The sequence below is a fragment of the Pongo pygmaeus genome, chromosome 9 (assembly GCF_028885625.2).
Source record: "Pongo pygmaeus isolate AG05252 chromosome 9, NHGRI_mPonPyg2-v2.0_pri, whole genome shotgun sequence".
NCBI classification, from domain to species: domain Eukaryota; kingdom Metazoa; phylum Chordata; class Mammalia; order Primates; family Hominidae; genus Pongo; species Pongo pygmaeus.
Window position 1 is genome coordinate 110060917 of NC_072382.2, and position 19538 is coordinate 110080454.

Here is a 19538-nt window from a genome sequence, read left to right on the forward strand (position 1 = left end):
CTCAAACAGTCCACCCGCCTTGACCTCTCAAAGAGCTGGGATTACAGGCATGAGCCACCGCGCATGGCCCACAATGAACTTTCAATCATTTTCATTGCCTCAAAAAGATACCCTGCACCCCATAGCCACCACCACCCCTTCCCCCCAGTTAATTCTCCACCCCCAGGAAACCACTAGTCTATTTTCTGTCTCTATAGGTTTGCCTATTCTAGGTATTTCATATAAATAAAATAATACGTGATCCTTTGTGATTGGCTTCTTTCACTTAGCAGATTCATCAATATTATGGCATAGATCAGAACTTAATTTCTTTCTTTTTTTTTAAATAGAGGCACTGTCTCACTATGTTTCCCAGGGTGGTCTCAAATTCCTGGGCTCAAGCAATCCTCCCATCTTGGCCTCCAAAAATGCTGGGATTACAGGCGTGAGCCACTACACTTGGCTTTGTGTGTGTGTGTGTGTGTGTGTGTTTCACTCTGTCACCCAGACTGGAGTACAGTGGTGTGATCATGGCTCACTACAGCATCTACATCCTGGCTCAAGAGAACCTCTCACCTCAGCCTCCTGAGTAGCTGGGACTACAGTTATGCACCACCAGGCCTGGGACAATTATTGATTTTTTGTAGAGATGGGGTCTTGCTATGTTGCTCAGGCTAGTCTCAAAATCCTGGGCTCAAGCAATCTGCTTGGTCTCCCAAAGTGCTGGGATTACAGGCATGAGCCACCATGCCCAGCCCACTAATTTTTATTGTGGAATAATATTCTATTGTATAGCTCTACCATATTTCATTTAGCCATTCATCAACTGATGGACATTTGGGGTGTTTCTGCTTTTTTGCTATTACGATAATGCTGCTATGAACATTCATGCACAGGTTTTTGTGTGGACATGTATTTCCCCTTCTCTTGGGTATATATCTAGGAGTGGAGCTGCTGGATCACATGTCAGCTCTATGTTTAACCACTTGAGGAACTGCCAGATTGTCTTCCAAAGTGGTTGCACCATTGCACATTCCCACTAGCAGTGTATGAGTTCCAATTTCTCCACATTCTTGCAAACACTTCTTATTATCTTTTTAATTATAGCTATCCTAGTAGGTGTGAAGTGGTATCTCATTATGGTTTTGATTGCATTTCCTTAATGGGGCTACAATAAATATTTTAAAATTTCCCCCACACAAGAAATCTTAAAAATGTTTTCTAAGGGCCATAGTACATCACTGAAAACTTATAACGTTTTAGTGTCTCATACAGAATAGGGAATATAGATGAAAGAAAACCTTTGTATTATTAATTTCATGCTCTTAGCCTTTTCTCTAAATCCCAAAGTAAGAAGCAAAGCAGACTAAAGCATAAGAATAAAGTCTACGAATAAAGAGCCGTAAGTCTAATTTTCTGTTTACTATTTTTGGATCATTCATTTTCTTACCCCTCATGTCTTCTTCTGTTCTTTCTAGACAAATAATAGATACTCGGGTTTTTTTTTTTTTCTTTGAAGATTGTTCGTGGCTCCAAGATTCAACATGGAAATAGGAAATGTTAGAAAAAAAAATATGATGACTGCCCTTGTTCCCCAAGAATAGCAACATGTACTTACTCATCAAAGTTCAGTGTATTTGTCCAGTTCAGCACTTCATCCACTTCCCATTCCATCACAGAATCTATCCCCCCATCTTCAAAAGCTCTAATCAGCCCCTTTGTTGCAGTGTGAATTAGTCCTAGAGTTTCACGATGTGTTGACTTAGCCTCCAGACTTCCTGAGTAGTACCTAAATAGGGGAAAGGGAAAAAGAAGTAAATCTTTTGAAATAGGAGATAACAAGTAGATACAGGCAATATATATTGTTGCTATTTACATATTAAAACTATTTGCATATTGAATAAAGTTTTCATTCCTATATAACTCAGATGCATCTAAACCAAGATCTATGTGATGGGATCTTCTGGGGGAAAAAGCAACTTAATCAACCACACTAACTTAAAATCACCCCTCAATAAGTTGCATTTTTATGATACAAAGAAAAACTAAGTTATTAAATTGTTGAATCTTAGAATTATAGAGTGGAAAGGGTCTTAGAAACCAAATAACTAACCTACTCATTTTTATAGGTGAGGAAATAAATCTTTGAGGAGTTAAGTAAATTTTACAAAATCAAGAGGCTAATAGCAGATAAAGAGGGAAGGAAAGTGAAAAAAGGAAAGAGAGGAAGAGGTAAAGGGAAAACAGATACCTTTTCTTTGTGCTAGGTACTTTTCATACATTATTATTTAATTCTTTTTAAAAAGACACAGCCAGGCCCAGCGCAGTGGCTCATGCCTATAATCACAGAACTTGGGAGGCCAACACGGATGGATCACGAAGTCAGGAGTTCGAGACCAGCCTGGCCAACATGGCGAAACCCCATCTCTACTAAAAATACAAAAATTAGCTGGGCGTGGTGGTGGGCCCCTGTAATCCCAGCTACTTGGGAGGCTGAGGCAGGAGAATCGCTAGAACCTGGGAGGTGGAGGTTGCAGTGAGCCGAGATCACGAAACTGCACTCCAGCCTGTGTGACAGAGCAAGACTCCGTCTCAAAAAAAAAAAAAAAAAAAAAAAAGACACAGCCATTTGTGGCAGCTATTTTTATTCCCCTTTTAGAGATAAAGAAACTGAGACCTGGAGAAGTTAAAATATCATTCAAAGCTGGGCACAGTGGCTCAAGCCTGTAATCCCAACACTTTTGGAGACTGAGGCAGGAGGATCATTTGAGGCCAGGAGTTTGAGACCAGCCTGGGCAACAGAGAGCTCCTCATCTCAATTAATAATTTTAAAAATGTTTAAAGAAATTGTTCAAGATCATGTAGCAGTAAATACTTATGAGAGCCAGTATTCAGACCCTTAAATTCAGCCTCCTTCTGCAGCACTGCCTGTCTTAATCTGAGCACATAAAATAATACATTCACTGATAATGAGCTGAGTAACTAGAGAGAAGTTAGTAGTCCTTACCAAGATCATCAAAACTTTTTTTGGTATTTATTTTAAGATCTACATTGGTAGCCATTTTAAAGGGTCACCTATTATGAAGTTGTATTCATTTATTAATTCAACACTCATTGATTAGGAAACAGCATAGTGGTGATATGGAGCAAGACTCTGGTATCGAATTATCTGGATGTGAATCTTGGTTCTGTGTTACATAATCTTTGCTAAATAACCTAGCCTTTCTGGGCCTCACTGACCTCTTCCTTAAAATGGTAATCAGGGCCAGGTGTGGTAGCTCATGCGTATAATCCCAGCACTTTGGGAGGGTAAGGCAGGAGGATCACTTGAAGCCAGAAGTTTAAGAACATCCTGGACAACACAGTGAGACCCCATCTCTACAAACAATAAAAAAAATAGCCAAGCACAGTGGCACACACCTGTAGTCCCAGCTACTGGGGAGGCTGAGGTGGGAGAATTGTTTGAGCCCAGAAGTTCAAGGCTGCGGTCAGCTATGACGGCACCACTGCACTCCAGCCTGGGTAACAGAGCGAGACCTTATCTCTTAAAAAAAAAAAAATCATAACACTACTTCCTCCTAGCATTCTTGAGAGGTTTAGAAGCATAAATCCATGTGGGATGGGCATGGATGATGGTTCATGCCTGCAATCCCAGCACTTTGGGAGACTGAGGTGGGAGACTCCCTTGAACCCCGGAGTTCAAGACCAGTCTGGGTAAAATAGGGACAACCTGTCTCTACAATTTTTTTTTGAGACAGAGTCACTCTGTCACCCAGTGACAGATCACATCACAGTGATGTGATCTCGGCTCACTGCAACCTTCGCCTCCCGGGTTCAAGCAATTCTCCTGCCTCAGCCTCCCGAGTAGCTGGGACTACAGCCCACCATGCCCAGCTAATTTTTGTATTTTTAGTAGAGATGAGGTTTCACCATATTGGCCAGGCTGGTCTCGAACTCCTGACCTTGTGATCTGCCCGCCTCAGCCTCCCAAAGTGTTGTGATTACAGGCGTGAGCCACTGCGCCCAGCCCAAATTTTTTTTTTTTTTTTTGAGATGGAGTCTCACTCTATTGCCCAGGCTGGAGTGCAGTGGCATGATCTCGGCTCACTGCAAGCTCCGCCTCCCGGGTTCACGCCAGTCTCCTGTCTCAGCCTCCCGAGTAGCTGGGACTACAGGCACCTGCCACCACGCCCGGCTAATTTTTTGTATTTTTTAGTAGAAATGAGATTTCACTGTGAGCCAGGATGGTCTCGATCTCCTGACCTCGTGATCTGCCTGCCTTGGCCTCACAAAGTGCTGGGATTACAGGCGTGAGCCACTGCGCCCAGCCGAAATTTTTTAAAATAATAATAATAAAAAAAGAAGTGTGAATCTATGTAAAGCATTTAGAACAATGACTGGTACACAGTAAACATTCATAGGTTGACACTGTTATCGGGTGGTAGGGCTGTAACAGTGAGAAGATACATACTTGCCCTCATGAAATTTTGACTTCATCAGATTTTAAATGGATACTGATCCATGAGAGCAAATGCTCTGTTGCCCAGGCTGGAGTGCAGTGGCACGATCTTGGCTCACTGTAACCTCTGCCTCCTGGGTTCAAGCAGTTCTCCTGCCTCAGCCTTCCAACTAGCTGGGATCACAGGAGCACACCACCACGCCTAGCTAATTTTTGTATTTTTAGTAGAGATGGAGTTTCACCATGTTGGCCAGGCTGGTCTCAAACTCCTGACCTCAAGTGATCTGCCCGCCTCCACCTCCCAAAGTGCTGGGATCACAGGTGTGAGCCACTGTGCCTGACCTCTTATTTTTCTTTTTTCAACAGTGATATATGATAATTCAGATATCTTTTTTCTCTTATTAAGGAAGTATAAAATGCACTTTATTTTCAAGGGAGTCATGGTAATTGTTCAAATAATTTAATCCTCAGGTTTTGAACTCTTTTAAAATTAGTTACTATTGGCCGGGTGCGGTGGCTCATGCCTGTAATCCCAGCACTTTGGGAGGCCAAGGCGGGTGGATCACAAGGTCAGGAGACTGAGACCATCCTGGCTAACACAGTGAAATTCCGTCTCTACTAAAAATACAAAAAAAATTAGCCAGGCGTGGTGGCGGGTGCCTGTAGTCCCAGCTACTAGGGAGGCTGACGCAAGGGAATGGCGTGAACCTGGGAGGCGGAGCTTGCAGTGAGCCAAGATGGTGCCACTGCACTCCAGCCTGGGCAACAGAGCAAGACTCCATCTCAAAATAAATAAATAAATAAATAAATAAAATAAAATTAGTTACTATTATAATTAAATGGTATAAATATTGATAAAATAACAGGTTTGCAAGTAGAAAGTGTTTCAAATATAGTGATCAGAAATAAAAGATCACTTTATAAACATAATTTGTTTTATAAACAAACTAATGATCTTTTAAAAAGACCTAAAATTGGCTAGGGTGGTGGCTCACACCTGTAATCCCAGAACTTTGAGAGGCCAAGGTGGGCAGGTCACTTGAGGTCAGGAGTTTGAGGCTGGCCTGGCCAACATGGTGAAACCCAGGCCCTACTAAAAATACAAAAATTAGCTGGGCATGGTGGCGTGTAGCTATAGTCCCAGGCACTCAGGAGGCTGAGGCAGGAGAATGCTTGAACCCAGAGGCAGAGGTTGCAGTGAGCTGACATGGTGCCAATGTACTCCAGCCTGGGCAGCAGAGCAAGACTCTTTCTCAAAAAAAAAAAAAAAGAAAAGACATGAAATTTGTCTCCATAGGAAATTTTGCAATATATTTTTAGTTGTATTCACCTTAACATGATCTTATATTCTTTCTAAACTAGGAAATTTAGATGGAAAGAATATTATAAGAAATGTTTGTCTAAATGTCATGACAGAGAGAGAAGTTAAAACAACAAAGACCTAGGAAGAATCAAAGCTTAAGTTGCAAAGGAGGTTGAGGAAAGCTAAGATCTATAGGACACAGGAAGGGACAAGATTTAAAAGCCAGAATTCTTTTAGTAAGACGGGTAAAAAATCAAAATTTTGTTGATTTTGTTCATTATTGATTTTCAGCAACAGTCAGAATGAAGAGTGTTTAAATGCCATAAATGAATAAAGTACACAAAGTAAAATTTCTCATTCACCCCCTGCAACTCTATGAAAAGGAAATGTAACACCCAGTCATAAGAAATCATTCATTCATTTATTTATTCTATAAGCAACATATATTCATTAAACATGAACTAAGTCTGAGATCCTGTGGTAATAAATAGAACAGTCTCTGCTCTGTAGGGACTCAAAGTCTAGTGGAGGTGGCAGACAAATACACAGTTAATTGCAAAAATGTGACCACTGAGTATATAAAAGATCCATGGGGCACATCAAAAGGAAGTACCTAATTCTGTCTAGGTACGTAAGGGAAGGTTTCAGAAGGAGCTATTTGGGCCAAGTATCAAAAGATGAAGATGTTGTTGCCATGCAGCTGAGCACCCTAGGGAGAGGAAATATCATAGGAGGTGTAGGTAACAGGGAGCCCTTAACATATTTTAAGTAAAGAAATTGTTTCTGTCTTAGAAATATCAGTTTAGTGTTTATACAGAGAAGATGAAGAGAATAGAGACCAGGAAACTAATTAGAAGGTAGATGAAAAATGATGAGATGCTACAGTGGAGAATGAAAGAAAAGATCAGATTTGGGAGATACTTTGGAAGTGGAATTAATAGGACTTGATGACAGATTACACGTAGGCACTAAAAGAGTGATAAATCTAGGACAAACCCTCTGTTTCTGGCTTGGATGACTGGCTAAATGCGGTGTCATAAGCTGAGACCAGAAGAAATACTGAGAAGAAACAACTCTTATGATGGGGAAGATCAGAAATTCAGTTTTGGAACTGTTGAGTTTGATATAGAAATGCCCTTATAATTAGAAATACAGAGCTCAGTTATGAATGACGATTGTGTTGAGGGTAAATAAACACAGGAAAGAAGAAGTAAAATGCATATTATTCTTCATGTGCATTGGCTTATCACCAGATGCTGTTTCCCAGCTGGTAATGTGACGGCGCTTCAGCAAGTCATGCCACCATTCTGTCAAAGCCAGCTGTTTCTAGGTGATGGCACATATGGCAGGTGAATTTTGTTGTTCTCAGCCCGTAACCACACTTCCTTTGCTGTTAACAGGTCCCCTATTAGAGGCAATGTTGTATGAAATAAAATGATGATGATGGATAACGCATTCTGTTATGAGAGGTGTTGTTGCCAGAAGTAATGCAGGCAGAGAAATAAAATTAATATCCAGAATATTTGTCTATCACTGTGAGGACAAATGGATGCCTCCTCTATTATGGGAATGGTCTATTTTAATCAGCCTGTCACCAACTAGCCAGCATATCTCATTACTGGGGGCAAAGCAATGGCTTTTGCTATACAGTCAGCTGTGACTGTAGCCAGAACAACTTTGGTGAGGGGAAGACCAAGTTGTTGAGTCTATATAAGGCCTCCATCCCTGTAATCCTGGCCACTTGGGACAAGACTCCATGGTGCAACCACTGAGGTGCCAGGGGGAAAAATTGACATTCACAGGATGGATCATCTTGTCCGTCCGATTACCAAGAGCTGTCTGCCTCATATAAACCCTTTGGAGGGCATTCACATGGGACAAAAATATACTTTGTATCCATTCTGAGTATACCTCTACCCTGACCTATACTCACCCATTTTCCAATTTTATTCTTTGCAAATGTTGATCAGCTGGGAAACTATAAATGTTGGTCAGCACAGTCAATGAGATCCCTACCTCAGGCTGTTTCCCCTTCAAATGAAGTGGAAAACCAAACATACCACAAAGTTGTGCCCACTGGAAGGATATCTTTTGATCATTTTCTGGGCCAACCGAGGAATTGAAATCATTAACTGTCCATTTTTAGATGATGCAGCATCCTGTATAGATCCAACTTATTCCTCCAACATATTCCTCCCTGTTAACTCGTCATGGGGACTCCCTATGAAGCCAAAGGTATGGAGATGATGTGGAGGCAATGCAGCGTAAGTAGTGGTTGCAGGAGTATGAGCCACCTGCTCATGCAGCTTACTTGGGCCTTCTGGACCTTCTCAGACTCATTCCCATACAGACCACATTTATTTTACACTGAAACAGTGCTACATACTCTCAATTTTATGGTCTAATTGATTAGATAAATCCCAGGTCAGTTCATGATCATAGCACTTGGTATCTTATTGTCAAGCATCCAGTCTCTACCAGGACCCAGTTGCAAATCTGGAACAGATTTTCAAATGGAATATAGCTTCTGGCAGAGGAAGGAATTCACTGCCTTCTTCCTAAACCCTAGAGGTCTGTGCTGTGATTCTCCCATTAGGACTCTACAGTTTTTCACTACCATGGACATTTCTAATGCTGTTGGGACTGCTGGGCCATGAAGCCCAAGTTGTAGGGCAGCTTGACTACATTGTGGATCTGCTACACACCTCTTTCTTGCTCCATGTCCCATTGAAGCCAGCTTGTTTATTAGATCACCTAGTAAAGGGGTTGGAGCAGCATGCCCAAAATATGTCATACGTTAGCTCTCAAATCGAGAGAGGGCCTCTAAGTGTTGTGCTTCTTCAAGATGGATGGTACAAGGTACAGTAACTTGTCTCTCATTTTTGAAAGGATATCTCAAATGTCTTTAAGCTTCAATTATATGCCAGATCCTTAACTTTTTGTAAAGTTTATCTGCCTCCTTTTAGTGTGCATTTGTCCTACTAAGCCACCAAGGAGCTGTTATTTTCTGCTCACCACATCCAATCAAGGTAAGGTCATCAATGTAATGGACAGGCATAATGTTCTATGGAAACAGATGTACAAGCCCCTGGGGACAAGAGCAGGAAAGGTGATGTATCTTCGGGAACAAGATGTAAAAACACACTCTGTTCTTTCCATGAAAATACAGACTGCTTCTCCTATTGCTTAGTGATCGGGACGGGAAAGAACACATTTGCCAGGTCAGTTGCAGCATACCAGGTGCCAGTGGCTGTGTTGATTTGCTCTGTTGAAGAAGCCACATCTAGAAGCCTCGCTGCAATTGTGCCATCAGCCGACCTCTACTGCTTCAAAGTTCCATTAGTCCCAGTGAACTAAAGGAACCAGTTCCATCACAGCTTTCCCCACTGTCATCTCCAGCCTTGTAAAGGACAGCCACCACAGAGTTCATCAAGAAATATGCTGCTCCTGGGCCAGACGTGGTGGTTCACGCCTGTAATCCCAGCACTTTGGGAGGCCAAGGCAGGCAGATCACAAGGTCAAGAGTTCAAGACCAGCCTGGCCAATATGATGAAATTCTGCCTCTACTAAAAATACAAAAAAAATTAGCCAGGCATGGTAGCACATGCCTGTTATCCCAGCTACTCGGGAGGCTGAGACAGGAGAATTGCTTGAACCCGGGAGGCAGAGGTTGCAGTGAGCCGAGATTGCGCCACTGCACTCCAGCCTGGGTGACAGAGTGAGACTCCATCTCAAAGAAAAAAAAAAAAAAAGAGAGAGAAAGAAATATGCTGCTCCCCTCGCTCCCCTCACCAAGCTATTACCTCATAGCTTGATGAAAAAGGTATCTCCTGGGACTTCCTGGGGTGATGGCTAGACGGTGGTTTAGTAGATTGCACATAACAGAAACAAACACACAATTCCCTGAACTTTTAGAAATCCTTTTTCTAATGGAACAGGAATTAAAAAAAAAATAAGAATGTGTAAACAGAAACTCAGCTGTACGTAAGAAAACCCAATTCTCCCTAAGAAGGAGAAAGAGCTGGAGTCCTTTAAAAATTAACTGCCTGTTTTTCTGTGGCTAGTGAGCCTTATCTCTCCTCCTTTCCCAGGCATTGTGAAGACCCTGTTTCTCTAGCTGTGCAGCTGCAAGGTCACTAGACAGATAAACGCAAGTCATAAAACATGTTTTCCTTGAAAAGTAAGAAACGATGTAATGCACGTCTCAATTAATTGAATAATTATCTTTGTTTCTCGCTTCTGTAATATGCTTCCCCCTGCACAGATCTCCCCCAACCCCATGAAATGCTTAAAAGGTAACTTAACTCTTTGTTCAGGGCTCAGTCCTTTGGATGTTAATCTGGCTGGGCCGGTACACCTAAAATAATAAATATCCTCCTCAACCCCATCGGTCTCTCTGATTCCTTATCAATCCTGCTACACTACAGTATACCAGAGAAGTTCCAGCATTTTGCAAAGGTAGAACTTTGGCTGGCTCTACCTAAATCAGGCTTTGATTAGCTAACTTAACAGACCATTAACATAATTTCTGGCCAAAGCATTAAATCCACAATCCCAGGTGAGTATGGCCATATCAGTAAGTTCGGCCCAGCCAACTCTCGATCTAACAACCTTAGAATCCACCCTCACACAATGCTTCTGAGACTCCTGGCAATATAGATTAGTAATTTCTTGTAACTCTTCTGGTTTATAAACTATCTCCTCTTGGAGTGGACCTTGTACCTCTGTCTGGGCTGTCCTGAAATACAAATCTCATTGTGAGCTAAAGGCAATGAGAAATAGTAGAGGGGGAATCCTGAGGAGAATCAGCTTCAGTGTGTGTGGCAACTGTGCCAGTGCAGTCACTGAAAGGCTTTTATGCAGAAAAGGGCTGCTTCCCTCAAAAGGGAGAGCAAGGGTTCCCTACACCAACAAGGCACTTTGGAAGTTCAAGATTCTTAGCCTTGTGTATGTTTGCCCAAATGTCCTAATCCCAGGCCTCAGGGTTCTACTTCTTCCCCACCAGTGCCCTTATCTTAGTGCAAAAGACCTGGCAGGGTTAAGCATTTGGTAGTACTGTAGGCATTGTAACCCTGTGACCCTTGCAATGGAACCCAGGGTTGCCCTCAACCCATGCTGTGACTATGAGATAAGGGACCACTTCAGAGCTGCCAGGGAGGTCTTCTGATTTTCTGCACAGATTTTTAAATTTTTTTTTTTTTTTTTTTACTATTTTATTGAGGCATGGTTGATGTACAATAAACTACACACATTTAAATTGTACAATGTACAGTTTTGACATGTCTATATACCTGTAAATCCATCACTACAATAAAAAATAAATCTATCCATCACCCTCTGATGTTTCCTTGTACTCCTTTGGAATCCCTCTCTTCTTCCTCTTTCCTATCTCCAGACAACTACTGATCTGATTTGTGTCACTTCAGATTTGTGTCTTCTAGAATTGTATGTGAATGGAATCATACAGTATGTACTCTTTTTTGACAGATTTCATTCAGCATTATTTTGAGGTTCGTCCACGTTATTCTGTGTATCAGTAGTTCATTCTGTTGTACTGCTGAGTAGTATTCCTTTGTGTAGATATCCTACCACTTGCTTATCCATTCACCTGCTGATGCACATTTGTGCTGTTTCTGGTTTTTCGCTATTACAATGACAAATAAACCAGCTATGAACATTCACATACAATCTTTCTGTGGACATGTTTTTATTTCTCTTGGGTAAACATGTAGGGGTGGAATGACTAGGTAGAATATTTGGTGTGTTTACTTGTTTAAAAAAAACCTGTCAAACCGTTTTCTGAAGTACACATTCTAATTTACATTTGCTCTGTATCCTTGCCAACAATTGGCATGACAGACTATTTCAGTCATTCTAGTGGGTGTGTAGTGATATCTCATTATCATTTTAGTTAGCACTTCTCTAATGATTAATGATAGTCACTGGTTGAGTTATGCTAATTTGCTATCTATATATCTTCACTGATGGAGTGTTTATTCAAATTTTTTTGCCCACTTTAAAATGTGATTGTTTGAGAGGTTTTTTTTTTTAACATATTCTTGATTCAAGAACTTTGTCAGATATATATTTTGCAAATGTTTTATCCCTGTCTATGGCTTGCATTTTTATTTTTGTAACATGTCAATCAAAGAACAAAAGCTTTTAATTTTGATGAAGTAAAATTTAAAATTGTTTCTTTTATAGTTCCTGGCTTCTGTGTCCTCTTTAAAAAATCTTGGCCAGAACAAAAGGCACTAAGATTTTCTCCTTCAATTACTTTTAGATGCTTTATGGTTTTTGCTCTTATATTTAGATCTATGATCTCTTTTCAGTTAACTTTACACATGCTGTAAGATAACACTCAAGTTTCATTTTTCTGCATTTGAAAATCCAATTTGTTGAAAAGACTATTTTTTCCCAATTAAGTTCCCTTGGCGCCTCTGTTGAAAATTAATTAACAATATACATGGAGGTTTATTTATTTATTTTTTTTGAGATGGAGTCTCGCTCTGTCACCCAGGCTGGATAGTGCGAGAGGATAGCAGTGGCTGGGGGGAAAGGCTGACTGATTCCAAGGAATGAGTCATCTTGCTCACCTGATTATTAAGATTCTTCTCTGTTGAGATTGTTCTTTGGTGAGCATTCACATAGGACACAAGCATCTTCTCACTTGGTGCCCATCTGGAGAAGTCTGCACATACCTCTTCCCCAGCCCACTTGTCACCAATTTTCTAACCATGTTCTTTCCAAATCCCTGACCATCCAGTCAAACCATCAGTCACCATCCGTCTGTAGATCTATACTTCTGGCCATCTTTTCTTCCAGGCACAATATACAACCAGGTATGCTACTTGAGGTTCTGTCCCAGTGGAAGGATTTCCCTTCCCCTGTGTACTGCAAGTGAAGCTGTAATGCATATGGAACTTCCTTTGAGTCCCACCTTTTACTTGACCCCCTTAGGCCTGTTAGGACTTGAGTTTGACCAATGGAATGCAGAATAAATGTTGCTGTGACTTCCAAGATAAGGCCTTAAAAAGCCTTGTAACTTCCACTTTCTGTCTTTGATACTTTTTTTTGTGTTTGTTTCGAGACGGAGTCTCGCTCTGTTGCCCAGGCTGGAGTGCAGTAGTGCGATCTCGGCTCACTGCAAGCTCCGCCTCCCGGGTTCAAGCCATTCTCTTGCCTCAGCCTCCTGAGTAGCTGGGACTACAGGCGCCTGCCACCATGCCCGGCTAATTTTTTCTTTCTTTCTTTTTTTTTTTTGGATTTTTAACTAGATACGGGGTTTCACCATGTTAGCCAGGATGGTCTCAATTTCCCGATCTTGTGATCTGCCCGCCTCGGCCTCCCAAAGTGCTGGGATTACAGGCGTGAGCCACCGCGCCCAGCCACATGGGGGTTTATTTCACAATTCCATGTTCTGTTCCATTGACCTATATTTCTGTCTATATGCCAATACCACAATGTCATGATTACAGTAGCTTTATAAGTCTTGAAATCAGGCAGTATAGTTCTCCAATGTTGGGATTCCATCAGGCTGCTGGGAAAAATATTAGTTATCACGGCCACAAAACCTTTTTGGAAGGCCTGAGGGTTTTCACATGACCTCGGTAACAGACCGGGCCGAAGGCGGCCTGGTCCCATTACCTTTAGTTAAAAAGATTAAAGTAGTAAACAACGGGATGTGGGGAAGTTTTATCTAGTTAGCTTGTTTACTCATGTGGTCTTAAGACAAGCCTTTGATGTGTGCTTTTTACTTGGGAAGTCCACAATGTCAGTTAGCCTCTAATGGCGTTCACTCAAGCTTTTGTTAACTAATCTTAATGAATAAATATGAGTCTCCCTAGCTGATTGGGGCCAGCCGCAGTGACAAGCCTCTCTTGGTGTGTAGGCGGTTGGACACTCAGCAGGACGGGCAAAACAGAATATCTGTGTGTCAGTGTGTGTTTTATTCATCCGTCGTTTGGGTCAGGGTCTACGGGCAGACCCCCTGCAGCTAATGCCCTCTTGTGAGGAGCAATACCTCATTTCAAATTTGTTTTTTTCCCAAAATACTACATATTTCCTTAGTGTTTCATCAACTTACATTTGCCTCATCCACTCTATTTTTCTAAGTTTTCTTTTCTTTTCCAAATCTTGCCTTCTCTTCAGTTTAGAGAAATGGAATTCACTTTCCTTTTTGTCTTCCACCACCATACCATCAGTAGATAGCCAAAACTATTGAGAAACAAAAATGAATATACAAAATGTTGAAATATCGATTGTGAGGTTATCTGGCAATAGACAAGAACTTCTATGTGTTCAGTAGGAATATGCCAAGATAGAAACAGAGGAAAGGATAGATACTTTCAAGGTATTTCTAAATAAGTGATGGGCGAGTAGTAGACTCAGCCTTCAGAAGCACATGCTACAGATAGATCAACAAAGTACCAGTGTACTGAGGTGCTTAATAAGTGTTTGTTGAATGGATAAATAAACAGATATATACTAAGAGTGTCTCATCTTCTCACATGAATAGACCTGACCTACTCTTAGTGCTGATGGCTTTTGATGACTCTAATCCTCAAGGAGTACAGCCACCCTTCAGGAATGCAGAAGTCCCTGTACCATGTCCTAAGACTTTGTAGTTTCCCGTTATGACATTTTCTCCTAACTGGTTGTCTATTTTCCCCCTTCCAACTCATTCCCCCTGCTCTATCACACATACCCTAGATAATAAGGAGAGTTTGTTAATCCTTCCAAACACTATATATTTGCCCTTATTAAACCACTTAACATGTTTACTACACTGTACTGAAATATCCTGTTGACTTGACTGTCTCCCTAATTGAAAGACAACTACTTAAGTCTATCCCCTGCATCCAGAACAATGTCTGGTATATGGTTGATATGCAATAGTTTATAATTAAACAAATGAATGAATTCATACCTTGATCATTTTCACTTTTCATACTTGGTATATTCTTTTGTGTTTGTTTTTGTTGTTGTTGTTAGTTTGTTTTCTGAGACAGAGTCTCACTCTGTCGCCCAGGCTGAAGTGCAGTGGTGCCATCTCAGCTCAAAGTGCTGGGATTACAGGCATGAGCCACAGTGCCTGGTCATACTTAGTGTTAATATATTCAACATACCAAATTCTACAATCTGTATACTGGGTATATAATCTGCTGAGTACCAGAGAGTATCTAAAGATGGCCTAGATTCAAAGCTGATAATTAAAAGTAGAAATAAATGTAGTAAGAAAAAGATAAATTGCTGTGCCTTGAAGTATTATTAGCAACCCCTGAGTAGCTAATTTAAGCAAAATTTATCAATTAAATTACTAGGATTTATTATTTTAAAAAATAATTTTAAAATTAATTTTCGAAAAGACAAATGGGTTTCTAAATACGTAAGATTAAAAATTAACATTTCTCTTTTCTTACTGTATCAGAAACTGGCCTCCAGCCATTGTTTTCTATACGATGATACCAGCCACTATGATCCTCTTCCTGAAGATGATCATTTTTATTATGAGATGTATGCTTTGCTGGAAGTTTTGCATAATTTCTAGGGCTGTTAGCACACAGATCTTCAATAGGTCTGTGAGTAAAAATCTTATAGTATATATCAGGTGGAAATTTAACCTGTAGATGGAAAAGTTCAAAGAACCATTGTAATGTAACTACAAAAATGTTTTACATTTTGAAAAATTACATTGTTTCAATTTCATAAAAATGTGCTTTATAACTACTAAATAAGCATTCATCCATACTTACTCCACCTAATCTGAATCGCACATGAATGCCAGCAGCAGCATCTAGAAGCTCTGCCTATAAGAAAATATATTATTCTTATATATTATTCTTCAGGATTCTGTATGTATCAATTCACTATTTCTCACTCTATTATTTTAAATAATTGCTAAATATTGACTATTTAGGAAATAGGTCAGGTGAACCAACCTCAAATAATCAATTTTAAATTAGAAAAATTGTTTAAAAATTTTTTTTGAGATGGGATTTCACTCTGTTGCCCAGGCTGGAGTGCGGTGGCACGATCTCAGCTCACTGCAGCCTTAACCTCTTGGGCTCAAGCGATGCTCCCATCTCAGCCTCCCAGATAGTTGAGACTACAGGTGTGCACCACCATGCCTGGCTAATTTTGTATTTTTTTTTTTTTTTGTAGAGACAAGAGTCTTCCTATGTTGCCAGGCTGGTCTCGAATTCTTGGCCTCAAGTGATACTCCTGTCTTGGCCTCCCAAAGTGCTAAGATTACAGGCATGAGTCACTGTGCTCAGCCATTTAAAATTTTTTTTTTTTGTAATTAGAAAATATTTTATGAGGCTGGGCATGGTGGCTCACGCCTGTAATCCCAAAACTTTGGGAGGCTGAGGTGGGTGGATCACGAGGTCAGGAGATCGAGACGACGGTGAAACTCCGTCTCTACTAAAAATACAAAAAATTAGCTAAGCACGGTGGCAGGCACCTGTAGTCCCAGCTACTCAGGAGGCTGAGGCAAGAGAATGGCATGAACCCAGGAGGCAGAGTTTGCAGTGAGCCAAGATCGCCCCACTGCACTCCAGCCTGGGCGACAGAGCGAGACTCTGTCTCAAAAAAAAAAAAAAAAAAAAAGAAAAGAAAAGAAAATATTTTATGAGCTAAGGACTTAATTTCTTACGGACATCTATGGTAAATAAAAAAATGATACCAAACTGTTTCCTCTTTATGCAATATATAAACATAAAAGCCAAGTAATTTTTTAGTCATAAAACTTAACTTTTAAATAACTCCTCAAATATTACATATAAAATATTATCTTGCAGGTAAATTCAAAGAAAAAATTATGACTGATCAACCTAAATTCAACAGTAGATGACCTTTCCTAATTAGCTATTGTTAAATTTAAAAATCCATGTTTAAAATTCTGGGTCGGGCATAGTGGCTCACACCTGTAATCCCAACACTTCGAGGAAGGTCGATCGTTTGAGGTCAGGAGTTCCGAAGCCAGCCTGGCCAACATGGTGTAACCTTGTCTCTACTAAAAATACAAAAATTAGCTGGGTGTGGTGTCGGGTGCCTGTAATTCCAGCTACTCTGGAGGCTGAGGCAGGAGAATCGCTTGAACTGGGGAGGTGGAGGCTGCAGTGAACAGAGATTGCACCACTGCACTCCAGCCTGGGCGACAGAGACTGTGTCTCAATAAATAAAAAAAAAATAAATAAATAAAATAAAATAATGTAAGAATTGTATATAATAGGTTTTCTAGATTTTAATTTGGTATGCAGCACCAAATGGAAAGTAGAGAAAAAAATTCTTGGTCCTTTATCAGAAGACAGTTCAATCTTGTCTCCTGATCATATTAGGTTAGATCAGAAAATAGATGTTATTCAACCTATAGAGTCTTAAAGACAACATTAATTTTGCAGAATAATCTTCTCTTGACTAAAACTTTTATGAATTCAAATATGAAGTGTGAGATCCTGTTAGAAAATATTTTCTATATTTGAGCCATAATAATAATATATACACATTTTTTTCACTAAGGTGGACAGATCTTAAGTGTACAGCTCCATGAATTTTTACATATGTATTGTACTCTCTTGTGCTTGGCTTATTTTGCTCAACATGAATCTGTGATAAATCTCTAAGACTGGTGTATGTAGTTGTAGATAGCAGCAGTTAGTTCTTTTTCACTGCTATCTACCATTCCATCATATAATAGAATATATGACAATTTATATTATTGTTGGACATTTGATATGTCTCTAGTTTTGGGTTAAAATGAATAAAACTACGGTGAACATTCATTTTCATGTCTTCTGTGGGTTATAGCAATCATTTCTCTTTGTTACATACCCAGGAATGAAATATGAGAGGTCGTGAGGTATATATGGTATGTAAGTATACAGATGGCCCCGACTTAAAGTGGTTCAACTTACAATTTTGACTACAGTGGTGTGAAAGTGATATGCATTCAGTAGAAATCATACTTCACATTTTGAATTTTGATCTTTTCCCAGGCTAGCAATATGTGGTATGATGCTCTTGTCGTGATGCTGGGCAGTGGCAGCAAGCCACAGCTTCCAGTCAGCCACATGATCACGAGGGTAAACAACTGATACTCTACAGCAGGGGTCCCCAACCCCCGGGCCATGGACTGGTATCAGTCCATGGCCTGTTAGGACTGAGCCACACAGCAGGAGGTGAGCGGCAGGAGCATTACTGCCTGAGCTCCCCATCCTGTCAGATCAGCAGCAGCATTAGATTCTCATAGGTGCACAAACCCTCTTGTGAACTGCACATGCACAGGATCTAGGTTGCACACGCCTTATGAGAATCTAATGCCTGATGATCTGCGGTGGAACAGTTTCATCCCAAAACCATCCTCCACATCCCAAGTCTGTGGTAAAATTATCTTCCACTAAACCGGTCCCTGGCACCAAAAAGTTAGGACTGCTGCTCTACAGTATAGACTAAGTTAAATTGGTAAGTTATGTTTGGCAGGTTAGGTATATTAAATGCAGTTTTTACTTATGATATTTTCAACTTACAATGAGTTTATCTTAACATAACCCTGCCATAAGCCAAGCAGCATCTGTAATTTGCTGTACTAGTGACTACCAAAGAGTTTTCCAAATTTTTGTAACAATCCCCCACCAGCAATATATGAGAGTTCTGGTTGCTCTGTCTCCTTATCAACATTTGGTACTGTCAATCCTTCTAATTTTAGCCATTCTGGTGGGGTTATAATGGTAGCTCATTGTAGTTTTTAATTGTATTTTCTTATGACTAACCATGCTGAGCACCTTGTATATGCTTATTGCCCATATGGATCTATCAGTCATGCTAGTAGTTTATCAAGTTTATTAACCTATTCAATGAACCAACTGGCTTTTATTTGCACAGTGGCACCATCATGGTTCAATGCAGCCTCAACCTCCCTGGCTCAACTGATCCTTCTACCTAACCATTCCAAGTAGCTGGGACTACAGGTACGCACCACCATGACAGGCTAATTTTTTTTATTTTTTGCAGGTAAGGGATTTCTCCATGTTGCCCAGGCTGGTCTCAAACTCCTGGGCTCAAGTGATCTGTGCACCTTGGCTTCCCAAAGTGCTGGGATTACAGGTGCGAACCACCCTGCCAGCCACTTCTACTTTCTATTCATTGATTTCTGATTTTATCTTCACTATTTCCTTCCTTTTACTTTTTTTCTTTTTTTTTTTTTTTTGAGACAGAGTCTTGCTCTGTCGCCCAGTCTAGGGTGCAGTGGCCCGATCTTGGCTCACTGAAACCTCTGCCTCCTGAGTTCAAGCGATTCTCCTGCCTCAGCCTCCTGAGTAGGTGGGATTACAGGCACACGTGACCACCACTGGCTAATTTTTTCATATTTTTAGTAGAGACGGGGTTTCACCATGTTGGTCAGGCTGGTCTCGAACTCCTGACCTCATGATCCCCCTGGCTTGGCCTCCCAAACTGCTGGGATTACAGGCATGAGCCACCATGCCCAGCCCCCTTCCTTTTACTTTCTTTGGTATTAATTTGGTTATGTTTTTCTAGCTTGAAGTGTAAACTTTGTAAATTGATTTTTAATTTTTCTTCTTTTCTAATATTTGCATTTAGAGGTATAAATTTCTGTCTGAGCTCTACTTTAGATACATTCCACAAGTTTTGATGTCATATTTTCATTATGACTTAGTATAAAATATATTCTAATTTTCTCTTTTAATCCATAGATTATTTAATTTCATGTGCTTAATTTGCAAAAATTTGGTGGTTTTCTACTTCTGTATTCTCATTAATTTTTAGTTTAATTCC

The 19538-nt window shown here is 40.4% G+C and overlaps 1 protein-coding gene across 8 annotated transcripts in view; it reads right to left on the bottom strand.

The window, feature by feature from the left end:
- Positions 1 to 19538, bottom strand: part of C9H11orf65 (chromosome 9 C11orf65 homolog) — a 136613-nt gene that overhangs the window by 56012 nt on the left and 61063 nt on the right. For 7 of the 8 annotated variants that reach the window (XM_054441544.2, XM_054441539.2, XM_054441540.2 and 4 more), the window contains 4 exons: positions 15497 to 15550; positions 15164 to 15364; positions 13828 to 13958; positions 1598 to 1768 (listed from right to left, as the gene is read on the bottom strand). In XM_054441544.2, the coding sequence (XP_054297519.1) occupies positions 1598 to 1768; positions 13828 to 13958; positions 15164 to 15364; positions 15497 to 15550 (557 nt within the window). The remainder of the gene's footprint in view (positions 1 to 1597; positions 1769 to 13827; positions 13959 to 15163; positions 15365 to 15496; positions 15551 to 19538) is intronic. The other variant, XM_054441543.2, reaches the window with a different exon arrangement.